The sequence below is a fragment of the Chelonoidis abingdonii genome, chromosome 1, assembly GCF_003597395.2.
Source record: "Chelonoidis abingdonii isolate Lonesome George chromosome 1, CheloAbing_2.0, whole genome shotgun sequence".
Lineage (NCBI taxonomy): Eukaryota > Metazoa > Chordata > Testudines > Testudinidae > Chelonoidis > Chelonoidis abingdonii.
Genome location: NC_133769.1, coordinates 130,692,150 through 130,707,110, shown reverse-complemented (window position 1 = coordinate 130,707,110; position 14,961 = coordinate 130,692,150). Strand labels below are relative to the sequence as shown.

Here is a 14,961-nt window from a genome sequence, read left to right as displayed (position 1 = left end):
TTAGCATTGCCAATAAGGGTGGGAAGGGGGAATGTATTGGTGATATTATTTCTAAAGCAAGGTAGGTAAGGTAATATCTTTTATTGGACCAACTTCTGCTGTGCTCCAAATCTTGTCTCTCTCTCACCAAAAGAAGTTCGTCCAATAAAAGATATTATCTCACTCACTTTGTATCTCTAATACCCTGGGACTGACACAGCTACAACAACACTGCATACATACTATTTCTAATCAGACAGTTGTCTAGTTGGGAACTGGACAAGCTCCCATATTTCTATCATTATTCTAGAAAGTAAACTAATCTTTTCCCATCCATTCCTTACAGACATTGATGAGTGCTTGGTAAACAATGGTGGCTGTGACCATTTCTGCCGAAATACTGTTGGTAGCTTTGAATGCAGCTGCCAGAAGGGCTATAAACTACTAACAGATGAACGAACCTGCCAAGGTATTATTCTTTTACTCTGTTTTTATAAAGTGAATCTTTAATTTGAATGAATCTATTTGTTTTTAAATCATTTCTATTGCTGATTGTAATCACAAGTCATAGAATTTTAAGCCAGAGAAGATCTATTAGGTAACTATTCTCTAGGGGCTGATACAGGAGTTTTTTCACAGTGTCATTTCTAGTGCTATGTCCAGTCTAGGTTTTAATGTCTCTAGTCATAGGAATAGCGTGCAATTGCAGTCAGTCTAGCTGAAGCATAAGCATCAGTGTGATGTAGTGGAATAAGCACAGGTTAGGGGGCCCTGCGTTCTAATCCAAGTTCTCCACTAATTTGCTGTGTGTCATTGGGCAACTCTTATAACCTTTCTGGGCCTGGTATTTATCTCAGTTACATTGGGTTAAATCCAGAGTAGGCCAATGGGTTTATAGTACTGGAACGCAGATAAGAATCTGGCCTGTCTTAATCCCCCTATCTGTAAAATGAAGATAAAGAGACTTACTTACATACCTCACAGGGACACTGTGAGAATTAAAAAAACACTTCATATATTTTATATTGATTATTTGCTGCATGCGTTGTCATTGGTCAGATGAGTCACATGGTATTGTTTCTGTTCCTCAACTAGATGAGCAATACCTATTTCCAGCAAACCCATGCATGCACCTTTACAATTCAATTTCTGCAAACATTTGTGCAAATAAAACTCGACTGCTAACATGTTCCCAGGAAATAATAGAAAAGGTGAATATATGAAGCCAGAGGGAGGATAATTAAAAATGTGAGGAAATATTCATGAAAATTGTTTTGCAGGAGATGCCCGTCTCTATTAGTAAGTGAATGTTTGCATAGCATTTGGAATGTGTAACGGGATATATATAGTACTAAACAGTATTATTATTTTGGGGTTTCCAATACTTCCCCATTACTCATCAACAAAAAGAAGGGAGAACTGTTTTTAAGGATACACAAGCAATTTCACAAGACTTTCCATTGCATCTCATTGGTACTGCCATGGTCTGGAAAGCCTACCTCACTCTAACTGTGTGGTTAGACACAGGGGAGTCACAGCAAAGTTAACTAGTGTTGGGCAAAGCACAGACTGGCACAGTTTGTACCACATGGCCAGACAGAAATAGCCCTGCAGGATTGTGTCAGACAAGGACAGTTTGGCAGGTGTGGAATTAGTCATTAAAAATAGGGACAACGATTTTTTAAAAGGAAGACTCTCTTCATCACACAGTTAGGTGTGGAGGTAATAGATTTAACGGCCACAATAAAAAACAGTAATTCATAGTAATACTTGAAACCCAAGAGTCTAGATCTTCTCTCACCCTGATTTAAATAGAATGTCACTCCACTGAAGCCAATGTAATTACACCAGTATAAAACCTGAGAGAAATCAAGCCTCATTTTTCTGCTATGCAGGATCTGGCCCAAAGGAAGAGAAGAAGGACTGGATTTATTTGTATAAAGCTGATGGTCATGATTGAAAGATTTATCAATGGACTTTTAAATGTTCCTACAAATAATGAGATATTTTGGGTGCTAACAGGAAAATGAAGGCATCGCTTCAACAGTCAGAACTTGTTCACCTGCGTTTGGTTTACCCATGTGCCTGGGTTTCTGAAAGAGGGCGTTGATAGCGAACATTTATATTTAGGATGCCTTTAACAAAACTGTATTTAAGCGGGTGATGGTTTTTTCCCCATTTTAAAATCCTCCTTTTATCTACTCACAACTTTTTCAGTCCACATCCCTTTTGGTCTGATATATGTGATTAAAGTGCTGTTAAACATTTTAATTAATAAAAAAAATATTAAATTGATTTGGATTAGTTTTATACTCTTAGCTTTCATAATTTATATTAGAATTTGACAAAGTAAAAATATATCTACTGTTACTAAGAAGAATTGATTAGTACTAGATATTACAGCTGACCTGTTTGTAATTTGCCAAAACTTAATATATTTTAAAATCAAATTAAAAAGTGTAAAGACACGAGTTTTGGCTACCCTTCCTAAAGTGATATCTGAACCATTCTTCTCCCTGTCATGTGATCAGACAGGGTGCTGGCCTGAAAATATGAACATTTTTCATTTCCAGTGGTCTGAGGTGGAGGGGGGCACTTTGTATCCTCTGGCCAGTACATTGACTGGACATGTCAATTTGTTCCTAATCTATTGCTGTAGCAGGTACATCACTACAAGTCCAAAGGATTCATGGGACAGAAAAATTGCTCCAGTCACAGAAGTTTTGGTTCATCATAGTATGAAATGGGGGAGAAGCAAGTTTTTTCCTGTTTGATACCTCAGGTATTTAGGCCCTAAAGACAGATTACAACAATACAGTATGATGCTTGTTTTGAGGAAGAGGGTGATTTGTGATTATTTAGCTCCTGTCTGGTGCTTCATGAGATAACTGGTGAACTCTTGCAATCAGTATGACTGCTGATGATGAATGAAGGGAAGCTAATAGAGATCAAGGAATCACTGAAGTGTGAATCACCTGTATTTTGTTTTGTACTCCGTGGAGAAAATCTAGTCAGTGGAAAAGATTATGGCTTTAAATGGCAGGCACTGGAGAAAAAAGTGTTCTGAGGTTGGTGACTGTTACATTATAAATCTTTCTGTTTTTTCTGGTAATTTCTGGGAAAGGCTAACCTTAAAAGTGTTGTTGAGACATTCATGGAAGCTTATTTTGGGTGTTTTAGTTCTTCCATAGTGTGAATCACAGAGCTTTAATTTCTATTTATGGAAGAGCATTTGTCGTTCATTTTTCCTATTCTTAATGGTTATTATTATTGTTGTTGTTGTAAATTTTATTTTGCATTCAATATTGCCTTCCATCTGAAGATCTCATTTTATAAGGAATGAAGCATTTCGGTTACGAATTAGTATATTTGAAGAGTTGATTTGGGAATCAGTAATGAAGGGAATGTGTTTGTTGCTCTGTTTTACTCAGAATCAATGTATCTTTTTTGTTTTTAGTCCTGTTCTAAATGCATCTGGTTTAGATGCCCCCCTTAATTTGGAAGGTTATTATAGAGGCTCATCTGCAGATTAAGGTATCGATCCTGCAATCCTTTATCAAAATGCTCATTGAAATGAATGGGAATTTTACCATATTAAGGGCTGCAGAATCAGGCTCTAATTGTGTCAATGAGTATTAGTTTCTTAGTTACAGAAAAGTACCAGTAGAAGGGGCAGCTCCTGACCCTGGCAAAAGCCATGGGGCAGCAGGGGATGCCCCCATACATGACCCCCTTCTCCAGCAAAAGCGCCAGGCAAGCCGTGAGGGAGAAGCCCCAGTGCCCCAACCATGGTCCCTAACAGAAGCACGGGTGTGGGGGGAAGCCCCAGCACCCAGACCCCCGTTCCAACCTTGGAAGAGTTGGAGCTCTCACTCCCCTCTGTGGCCCTGGGGACATGGCATGGGGACAGAGCTTCTCCGGTCTTGGGGCCACAGTGTGGCGGGGGTGGCAGAAAGGAGCAACAGGAGTTGCGGGGCTGCAGTGGGGGGAGAGTCTGTGTGGGGGACCTTGTGTGGAACAGGGGCGGGCCCCGGGAAAGGGGCAGAAAGGAGTGGGACTGTGGGCAGGGCCACTGGCAGGAGTGGAATGGAGGCGGGGCTGCAGGCAGAAGGGATGGAGAGGGGCCTCCCGCTTGCTCTGGGCCAGGGCCCCAGGAAACCTTCATCTGCCTTTGGTTGAACGGGAAAAACCTGCAGACATACAGATCTTGCTAGAAGTATTTTTTTGAGTAACAGATGCAAAATGTAAATTAACTGTTGCTGCTGCTGCTGCTGCTGCTTTTCCTTACTATTTCCATTGTTGTCATCACTCAGTAATTTACATTTTTCCATCAAGGGCACTTAATGTGAAACTCTGAGGTTCCTTCACTTTGCTGATTTCTTTTAGTCTCTTCATTACAGGCTCCTGAGCCAGCTTTAAGATTTTAGGAAAACTTAATGTGGGGCATCTTTAACCAACCTGCTTCTGTCCATTTATATGGCATCCCATCACCATTGTATCTGAGTGAATCACACAAAAATATACTCAGAACACCTAGTTTGCACCAGCAGTGTCCACACGGGCAAGTTAAGCACAGCACACTGGGGCATGCTGCAATTCACACACCCGTAGTCTGACCTGGAGGATGGGGGCATGTAGACGTAGCCTGAGTCTCAGTCCCAATTCCTTAACCATAAGACTGCCTTTCCTACTATATAGAGACAAGCTTCAAGCTTCTCCCTCTCACAAAAAGAAGTTGGTCCAATAAAAGATATTATCTCACCCATCTTGTCTCTGTAATATCCTTGGACCAACATGACTACAACACTGCATGCATTTCCTCCTATAGTGGGTTAACATCATGAAATGAAAATTCATTGGTAACAGCAGTTTTGAAACCTGCTGATCACTAGCTCAGCTGAGTTCAACATTAGCAAATGGTGCAACTCATATGATACAGCATGTAATGGATGTGGAAAATGGTTTGCATTTACTTGTTTGTGGCCAACCCATTTTCAGCCCTGGTTGTGGAATAAACCTGCTGTTAACACACACTGTATATCTATGATGATTTTTCTAGGGCAGTGCTTCTCAGCCTTTTCCATACTGCAGCCCCATGTTACAATAGATTTGTTTTTCTTTTTTTAATTTTTTTTTGCTTCCTTTCCGTCTGCAACCAGCAGGCTTGAGAACCTATGTTCTGATGCAAACAGCCTTTAGTGAGATGCTGTTTTCACAGAGTCCCCATTTTAAGGGATCAGACTTAAAGCTGGAGTTGTTGTTTTTTAAAAAAACAAACAAACAATGAAGACATATGTATAAATTATTTGTTATTTTAACAATGCTCTTGAATTTAAGAGACTGGAAATTCTTCATTACAGGGAACATGCCTTAGCATATGTTTGTATGGCAGCTAACCAAGGTCCAAGTCTTGATCAGGATCTTTGACATAACAGAAATATTAAATAATAACTAGAAGATCCTGTATTTGTAACGTGTCATCATTAACAGAAAGAAAACACCCAGAATTCATTTTCAGACCACAATAACTACAAAATAGCAAGCAGATTGTTTGGAGCTACAATGAATCCCTACGAGTATGGCCTTAATTAGCTTAATCCTTGGACAATATGAGTTTAAAGCCAGTTAACTTAATTGCTCATTCAGTTTCTGTTTGTTGTGCAGTGATCTTGAAAAAAATTCAACAATAAGCACTCTCTCTGCTTCACTGAAGTTCAGGCTTCATTAAGCACCCAGAAAAATGTGCAAAATGCTATCATAAATAACAATTTTCTTTTCCTGCTGTAGGCAATGCCTTTTGCAAGAGAAGCCAATGTGCACATTTGCCAGTACTCTGAGGGGGCAGTGGAAGGGGAGAGAGCATAAGTTACATTCAGGAAAGGAGCCTTTAGTGGGAAAATCCATTGATTGATGTGTAATACCTTAGTCAGGTAAATATTTACCAGAAACCTACAGCAGAATCCTCATATAGGATGAAATTCACCCCTATGCAGAGGAGTAGCACAAGGCTTATGCACCACTCAAGTTCCACTTACATCCTCAAAACAGGGCTTAAGTGGGACTTAAGTGGTTCAAAGGTCTTGTACTAGCACAGTTTTATCCACAATGAAGTCTGAGCGGGGGACGTATCACCAAAAAAATGAATTGATACAGACTAGTTCTGTAAAAAGAGAGGGCCTATCCGGCACCTGAACACCTCTTCTCTTCACCTCTCTGGACCCTTTGCATTTGCAGGGGGCATTAAGAGCTAAAGGAGCTTCTAGAAGATCACCTCTTCATTCCCATAGGGTAATGGCACTCCCTGCTCGACTGATTGTTAATTATTTTTGGTTTATGACTTTTTACAAGATTTTAAAAGAATGTAATGATTTGTTCTTCTTTTGTAATTAGTAATTAGAATACAGTGTCCCAAATTCTGCTGGCAGTCACATCAGATATTTACCCAGAAGAATTGCAATGATGCCAGTTTACCCCTAGGGTAACCAACAGCAGAATTTGGCCTAGTATCTTCATATTACACTGACGTTTTCTCCTACGTAACTGTCCTAAGCCACATTCTGCAGTTTTTTTATCGCCTCAAACCTGCCCAGCAAAGGCTTCCAAGATCTCAGTAGGGCTGGCAGGTTTGTTTTTGTTTTTGTTTTTAATTTTCTTTCTTTCCTTAGAAAAAAGCAAAATAATTAAAACCACCGGCATCTCCACCAGTATATTTTGATATATAATTGAGGTTTGTTTAATCCCTCGTAAACCTAATTTGTTGCTGTATTTCTGTCTCTGAGATGCCCCTGGAAGTGCTAGTGCCAGCTTCAACATGATTTATGAAAAATAATGTACACCCCTGAAATGGAGAGATTAAAAGCACTGTCCAGGGCCAGGCATATTGCTGGTGGATGCCTTACAAGTTTCCCTATGGAACTCTGCCAGCAAACTGTGATCCTGACCTGCTGAGCAGCTCAAATCTGGCCTGACCCTCTGTCCTGGGCTATACTGGAGCAGAATGGCGGTTGTGCCAAGTTGTGTCTAGTTGTATTGTACTAGACAGACATCTACTAAGGACTAGAATTAATTTTCCCATCCCACCTCCTGCCCAGTCAAATCCATGTTCACTTTTGTTCTTAAGTAAGATTTGAACCTAGGCCTTCCAACTTTCTGTGTTAACCCATTGCACCATAGGTCCACACTCCCAAACCTGAAATAATTCAGCTAAATCAGATGCTGACCTTTCCTGATTGCTCAGTTCTAACCTCAGTGGTTTTAGTTTCAGGGAGTTTGATGTGATTAGAACTATATGTGCTGGGTTTGGGTTCAGTATGTTGACAGAGAAATGTTTCATATAGGGATGCCATTGCAGAATTGCCAACACAACCCTTCCTCTTATTCCAAGATAAAGAAAACTAGTACCCTTTCCAAGCATAATAATTGTGTGGGATCCAAAAGCATTATGAATTAATGGCACATTGATAGGACACATTAATAGGACACCTAAATCTCCAATAAGGCTGTGTCAATCTATTCACCGTTTTTTGTATCAAATAGGATTTCAGTGCCTAAGCGCTGATCTGAGCTTTCAGATGCGAGATTTTTAATGGTCGGGAGTACACTTGTGTGTGGAGACAAAGTGCTTTAGGAAGTTAAAATCGTTTTTAGCATGGTACTGTAGGCAAGGACCAGATGACTTGCAGAATGAAAAAGCAAGTTAGCTATTCCATCAGAAAGTGAGCAGGCAAATTATCTCTGCCAAGTTACCATTTGAACCGGTTTCTGATTAAAAATGTTGACACTTTTTCCTAACTTAAAAACAAGCAGAAGCAAATGTAAACTAATAATTTTACTCAGCCTTCCTCTTTCATTCTTAGCTGGAAATGTGGTAAGCAATACTCTGGCATAGTCCCCTGAGGCCAGACAGGAGGGCAACACGGGGGTAACGGAGGAAAATCATACTATTTGTTGTTGTTTTTAAACATTTGAAATAGATTTTTACCTGCGCCCACACAAACCCCTGTTTGAGCTGTGATCCTAGTGGTCAGGTTTGAACTTCATCCTGTGAAGAGGTGTGTAAGAATGCCTTCAAGGCTCAGTCTGTTCCCTTGAGAAGGAAGGGAACACCGCAGTAGGTGTGGATTCCACAGAAGGTTAGGAAACTGGGCTTAGCAGCTGGAACACCTACACGCCCTCTGTCTGACTTTTACGCTCACCTGTGTGTTTGTTTGCTATTCTCATGAGGAAATGCTGCACGTTTCAGGTCTTCAGCTGTTGAAGAAAATATACTGGACTTGAGTCTGCTTCTCAATTAAATCAGGCATAAGTCCATTGAAATCAACAGAGTTATACTGATATTAAAGTAAAAGAAGCTCACGGTGATTATTTTGTGTTACAGCTTGAATAGAGTGGGTTATACAATGTGCTGACTGGTACATCCAGGGCCAGATTAATGCATTACTGAGCCCTAGGCAAACATAAGCTTCTGGGCCCCAGCTTCTAATATGAATAACAAACTGCCCTGACACACTGTCCTGCCTAGAAAAAATGATTTTGTTGCATAGGCCTTGAAGTTGGGGGGCAGGAGAAGGGGCCCACCTGGGCCATGGCCCCCTCACTTTTAAGTAGGTACATGGACAAAATCTGCTTAAGATGCAAGGTTGCATCACCACTCAGGTTTAGCGCCAGAGTCCCTCTGTTATGATGGCGGGAGAAATGTGCCAAATTTGAGCAAGTGGCATTGCAACCTGGTGCACAGGGTCGCAGCGCCTCTCAGGTTTGGACTGGCCAGCCCTCCATCGTGACACCCCCCGCACTCCCACCCCATGAATCTGGGCCCTACGCACTTGCCTAGTTTGCCTGTGCGTTAATCTAGCCATCAGTGCACACAGATGGTGTAAAACATAGTGACCAGAGTTAGGCTGATTTACACCAGCCAAGGGGCTGGCCCGGTTTGTTTAATTATATGCATATTTCACTGAAATGACTGCACACAGTTATGATGGCTCAGCTCTGACAGTGCCAAATGCACTAGTCAGACTCAGCAATGTGCTGGAGTGTCTCTTGGGAGTCCCTTGTCAAAATTCTGCCACCTAATGAAAGGAAAGATTAAGGTGATTTCCCTGCCTCGAATTATAGCTCACTCCTTATTTGGATGTTCTCTTTCCAAGAGAGATTTTATCCTGAGTCTCATAAAAACGCTTCTAAATGTCTTGCTTTTGGCACATACCAGATTGTTCCAAGTGTGAGGGTTGTTTTTTTTTAAATGTCCCAGTGGAGCTGCCTGCAGATTGAACAATGTGTTTATATCATCAATACAGGGCCTAACTCGTATGCTTAGTCCTTACTCTTGAGATCAAGGGTTGTGGGCCCAGGCACCAAGGGGAAACATTTCCAGTAAGTGCACTCAATATAAGTTGTTTGCCAAGTGATGATACCTCCCAAGTTGGCTGTGGTTCTGCTTGAAGGTGAAAACAAATAAAATAGATTCCCCTGTCCCTCAAGCCTCCTCTCTGCATCATGTGCACTCCTGCTACACAATAAGGGAAAGGGGATTTTTTTTTTGTGGTTAACCCTAGTTTGGAAGGGACACTAAACTTCACATTTTAGGGTGTTAGCAAGTCTCTAACAATTGTAAATCACCCTAATGTTGCAGGGGACGATCATCCCACATCTGCCTACTTGCATCTTTCTTGATAGGTTCTGGCCACTGTCAGAGACAGGATACTGGACTACCTGGCCACAGGTCTGATCCAATATGGCAACTCCTACAGTGAGGATACATCAGTAGGAAGATGGCTTCCTAAAATACCCTGATGCTTCTCTTATTATATAATGAACAATGGAAGCCAAACAAAATGTTTCATTAGCACATAGAAACTGAAATGCAATTCAGCGCACTTTTCTATTGATAGGCTAGGACATATTGTGTGTACCTTGCAGAAATGGTCATAGGCACAGGAACTAGGGGTTCAGGGGGTGCTGCAGCACCCCCGCTGGTGGCTGGGGATCCACTCCTGGCCCCGTACCCGGGGTCCGGGCTGCCGCTGCCCTGCACCCAAGACTCTGCTCCCACCCCCAGCTGTGGTCGCAGCCTTGGCCCCCTTACTCCTGTCCGTGGCCCCCACTCCCAGAGCCTCAGCCCCCACTCCTGGCCCCAGCTCTGAGGGAGTGGGGGCACAGACAGGGGTAAGGGGGGGGGATGCAAGATAAAAAAGTTTCGGTATCACTGGCTCTCAGCACCCCCACTGTAAAAGTGTTCCAGCACCACTGGAAATGGTTGTGTTGTGGACTAGAGTTGTGTTATGTATTAATGAATTAGCAGGATATGAGTCAGCCTTAGAATAGTTTGAGCAGAATGGTGGCATTCTTCCACAAACAATAATGGTCCTGGGAGTTGTAATTCACTGAGGTTTTAAAGAGCGGGCAAGTGAATGTGTTATTTAGTTAGTACACCTTCGTATGGTGGTGATGATGTTGTTATACATGTAAAATGCAATCCAATCAATGAGCAGGCCCCCATTTTGCTGTGTTGTACATACTTGCAGTAAAAAGACAGCTTAGAATACTTCAACTTTCCCATAACTGCACCTTTTGAGGGTGAGGGTTTGGCTTGTTTTAAATGTAAATTAAAGCTCTTTAAGATCCCAAATTATTAAAGCAAGAAATGCAGGCTTCATCTCTTAGCAATGTCATCAGTTGTTGCCACATGTTCAGACATTATGATGATGAATGTTGGATGGATTAGATTAGATGGAAACGAAAGACCCCTGGACTCGCTCTTAGCAGGGAAGCAAATGGAGGAGAAAGTGATTAAGCGTATTCATAATGTTCATAAAGTCTACACATAGATCCTGGAGGGGGGAAAAAATTGCTCCCACAGCATCCCTGGTGTGTATCAAAGTGGTACTGGTGTGGTTCCACTGCAAGGGATGGGGGAGGATTTGGGCAGGCCATGCAAAGGGGTACACAACCCTGTACCCCACAGCACAGACCAGCAAGTTTCCAAGAGACTGATGCACTGGGGGGGCTTGATGGTGGGTCAGGGGTCGGGGAGTAGACAGGCATTGGACCAGTGGATCCACCCCTTCGCAAATCTATTTACCTCCAGTCAGTGTTGTGGGCAGAAGGATTCCTTCATCTCTCAGCCCCTGTTCCCCTGCAAAGGTCTGATCCTCAGCTTGTACGCTTGAGGGAAGGATTTGGCTCTTACTAATTTAGAATCTCAAGAAAAAAAGTTGAGGTATTTTTCAAACACACTTCTTTTGTTCACCTTCAAGACCGAGCAAGAAAGCAGCATATCCATCCATTCCTAGATCGTGCAAGTGGCCTGTCATTCTGTGTCCTGGGTCACTCAAGAAGCTCCGATTTGCACATAATGTTGTCAGTTCCCTGCAAAGAATAAATGGAGGGGCCGAACACTGTATTTCTTGTGTACTGCCACTAAGGCTGCCAACATTGTATTTTAAAAATAAGGGACTGTCTTCTGAGCACCCCCACCTTACTCCTCCTCCTGATATTATTATTATTTATTATTTATTTATTTATTATTAATAATAATAAGCAGTACTCACCTACATTCACCCAGGGTATTTCTTGCTACTTTTTGCAGCACTCAGCTATTCCAGATCTTGATGTAGCGAGAGCAGAAAATAAGGGATATCCTTTGTCATAAGAGACTGTTGGCAACCCTAAGTCTGCCATTGACTTCAGCAGGAGCTGCGAATGAACAGGGAATACAGGATCTGGCCTATGGTAGACAAAGGGAATTTTTACCTCTTAGTTTTCAGTTGAAAATTTGCTTATGTTGTAGCATTTGCTCTTCCAGCTACTTTAAATTACATTAGGCCTGATTCTGCCCTCCCTCTCCCCGCCCTTTATTCAAGTTGAGTAGAACCTACTCTGCGAGGAGTCCCATTAACTTCCACGTAAGGCTGGTAGGATCTGCTCCAGTAATTAGAAGGCTGCTTTGTAAAGACAGCCTTTTCCTCCTTTTAGAAATCTGTCTATAAAGCAAGTGTATCCCAGGACACAGGGAATATTGCTTGCTCAATACACAGAGGGTAAAGGCCTTTCTGTGTTTGTATCATTAGGCTGTTAAGTTGCTCTTACGGGATTGATGTGTAAATAGCGGCTTGAGAAGAGTGCAGGCTACTATACCATGTTTATGTTTGGGGGGAAACAAACAAACCTGCCTTAAGTTTCTTTTAATGCACTTCCATTCTTGATCTATAGCTTCTTCTCCCCAAGCACTTGAAGTAGTAGCACAGTTTACTGCCATAATGGCAGTAGATAATTCAGCTTGCTTTCGCCTTGGAAAATGATTAATTTTGGAAAGGGATACATGTTTGCTCATAAAATCTTGGCAATGGTTTTGATGAAAGTACTTTGTTTTCTTAAAAACGTTGGGAAAGCATTTGACTCTAATTGCATTTTAGACTGTGCTAGCAAAACAATGGTCAGAGGATAAATGTAATGGGAGTCAGAGCCAATTGCCTCCTACTGGGTCCCATAGTTTGATAAATAGAGGAGCCTGACTGTAACAAAGGCCACCTCGAATGGAGGCAGTGGCTGGGAAGGGTGTGAGAGAGTTAACTCAGAAAACAGAAAAGCCCAAGTGTAAGGATAATTTACTGAAAGGCCACAATCACTTTAAACATTGATACAGCCCCTCCCCACCCCCCATCTCCAATTTTTATGACTTCTTTTCTACAGAAACTGTTTCTTTCTTTTTCTCTCTGTCTCTTGTTTCCCTTTTTTTTTCCCCTCCCTCTGTTTCACTTACTATCCCAGTAGGTCAAACCCTTCCAGTAGCTTCTCATCTCTTAAAATCCTTTGTGTTACTTCTAACGTATTGTGTCCAACAGTCACACATGAAAATACCTGTGCAAGCCAACTGGCTCAAGCTGGTCCTTATTTTGGAACCATAAATAATGCTGTATTTCAAAAGCACATGTCAAAGACAATATGATCATAAGGCTGTGAGTCCGTAAAACAATTAATGTGATTCTTAGGCATGTGTGATTGGGGGTTGCAGGGCATGTGAGTAAAGCTCCACTGAAGAATGTTCGCAGTTATTCTGATGCAGTCTGTTTGAAGGTATTGTTTTAATTCTGGCCTACTTATGTGAGCTATGTTAGCCCTTCTCTGATTTTCCAGTACAATTCTGGACTGATAGTGTAGTTCTTCTCTGAAGATCTCAATCCTACAAGGTGCTTAGCTCAACTCAGTTCCTATTGACTTCAGATGTGTGGTTAGCTATAATAAGCAGCATTGTTAGAGGTAGCAATGCTGTATTATTAATTATTATTTATTATTATTTGATTCCAGTAGTGCCCATAGGCATCCGTCACGATCAGGACCCCATCATGCTCGGCATTGTACAAACACAGTGATCCCTCTCCTTGAGAAGCTTTACAAACTAATGATAGGCTACCATGGAATGTACAATAAAAGGGAAAGGAAGGATGAGAGCAACTCCGATTAGATCACACAATAAGGCTAACTGGGCAGAGCTGGATAATTAATAAAAAAAAAAAAAAAAAAAAGATTTGGAATCATCATTCAAAAAATCCCAGTCAGACCAACCTTCCTACCCACAGTCTCCCTTTACACCTTTGACCCTGGCCTCACTATTTACTTTATATATTTTTATCTAGTTATTGATCTGTTTTGTTTCCTTTTCTATATGGACCCATTCTGAGCAGCCTTTTGACCTGGCTGCTAATTCCTTCCTTTAAAAAAATAAAGCTCCTGAAGAAGTCCCTCAGATGATGGGCCCTCTCTCTCTCTCTCTGCATAAACTCCTCTCCCCGTATGTCCCCAGGATCTGAGGGGTCTCCTGTTCCCTCTGCTGCTCTCTGAGAGAACGCAGGTGCCAGAGAGCAGAACATTTTTTGATCCATTATGGAGTATGGTCTGGAACTATGAAGGTGTCACCAGAGCCTCCCCATTACATGACCCTCTACACACCTACTTGCCTATTCCAAAGGATGGCTGATAGAATTTCTGACATCAGAGCTGCTGGAGATGTAAAGGCACCACCCCCTCATCCTGCTGGGAGGGAGGGTGAGTTACACCACCCAATTCCTGGCCTTGCAGGAGTATGGGGAGCTCAGATAGTTCCCTCTCCTCACCCTTTGCTATTGCTGGCAGCTGTCACTGCTTTTTTTAAATCTCTCCTTTAATCTCTCTCTGGAAGATCCTGGGGGCTTTGTAAAGGGTCCTCTGAGAAATTCCATTGAGGGCAATTCCCCACATGGTTCTCCTAGGAGGGGACATTGCTGGGTTATGTGCTCAGGTGTACAGATGGAAGGTAGCTACAGCTTCCCGTATGTTAAAAATATTAGACCGAATGGATTTTCTGTCAGCGAATCAGTTTACTAGATAATCTGCTGCTCTCATTCCTTGATTGCAAGGTTTCTTAGATGGTTATTTTTTAAAGTAACAAATTAACCTGTCATAAAAACAGATTCTTCATAATGCTACAGGGAAAAGAATAAAAACTTTTTTTCTGCCAAACAGCAGTTTCAGTAATAATAATAGCAATATCATATTTCATTTAAAAACTGCAGGCCAAATCCTGCAGACTTTACTCAGGCAAAACTCCCATTGATATCCTTAAGTGATGCAGACCTCAGTTAAGCCACCAGTTTTTCCCTGGTTGAAACTGCCAAAATTTCATGGTTGCCATCCAAAATATAAATTCTTCCTCAGCACCCAAGACTCCCTTGAAACTTCTCCCAGACTCCCAAAGCTTTTGGTGACTCAGAAATGAGCTGGTCATTTGGTGGATGATGCGTAAAGCAGAACAAAATGCTGCTTGCTGACCTATAGCAATATTGGCTGTGCAGTGCTGACAGGAAGAAAAATGTGTGTGGGTCAGTAAACTCATTACGTACCGTATGTTTAGGAAGACTCATAGAGAGCAGATATTTACCACACTAAGATGATATTTTACAGCCCTTTTTCTGTCTGTAGCTGAGCAGTAAGTGCTGAGGGAAG

At 41.8% G+C, this 14,961-nt stretch overlaps 1 protein-coding gene across 7 annotated transcripts in view; it reads left to right on the top strand.

The window, feature by feature from the left end:
* SCUBE1 (signal peptide, CUB domain and EGF like domain containing 1) overlaps positions 1 to 14,961 on the top strand; it is a 302,108-nt gene that overhangs the window by 215,989 nt on the left and 71,158 nt on the right. For all 7 annotated transcript variants that reach the window (XM_032762480.2, XM_032762488.1, XM_032762487.1 and 4 more), the window contains one exon: positions 326 to 448. In XM_032762480.2, the coding sequence (XP_032618371.2) occupies positions 326 to 448 (123 nt within the window). The remainder of the gene's footprint in view (positions 1 to 325; positions 449 to 14,961) is intronic.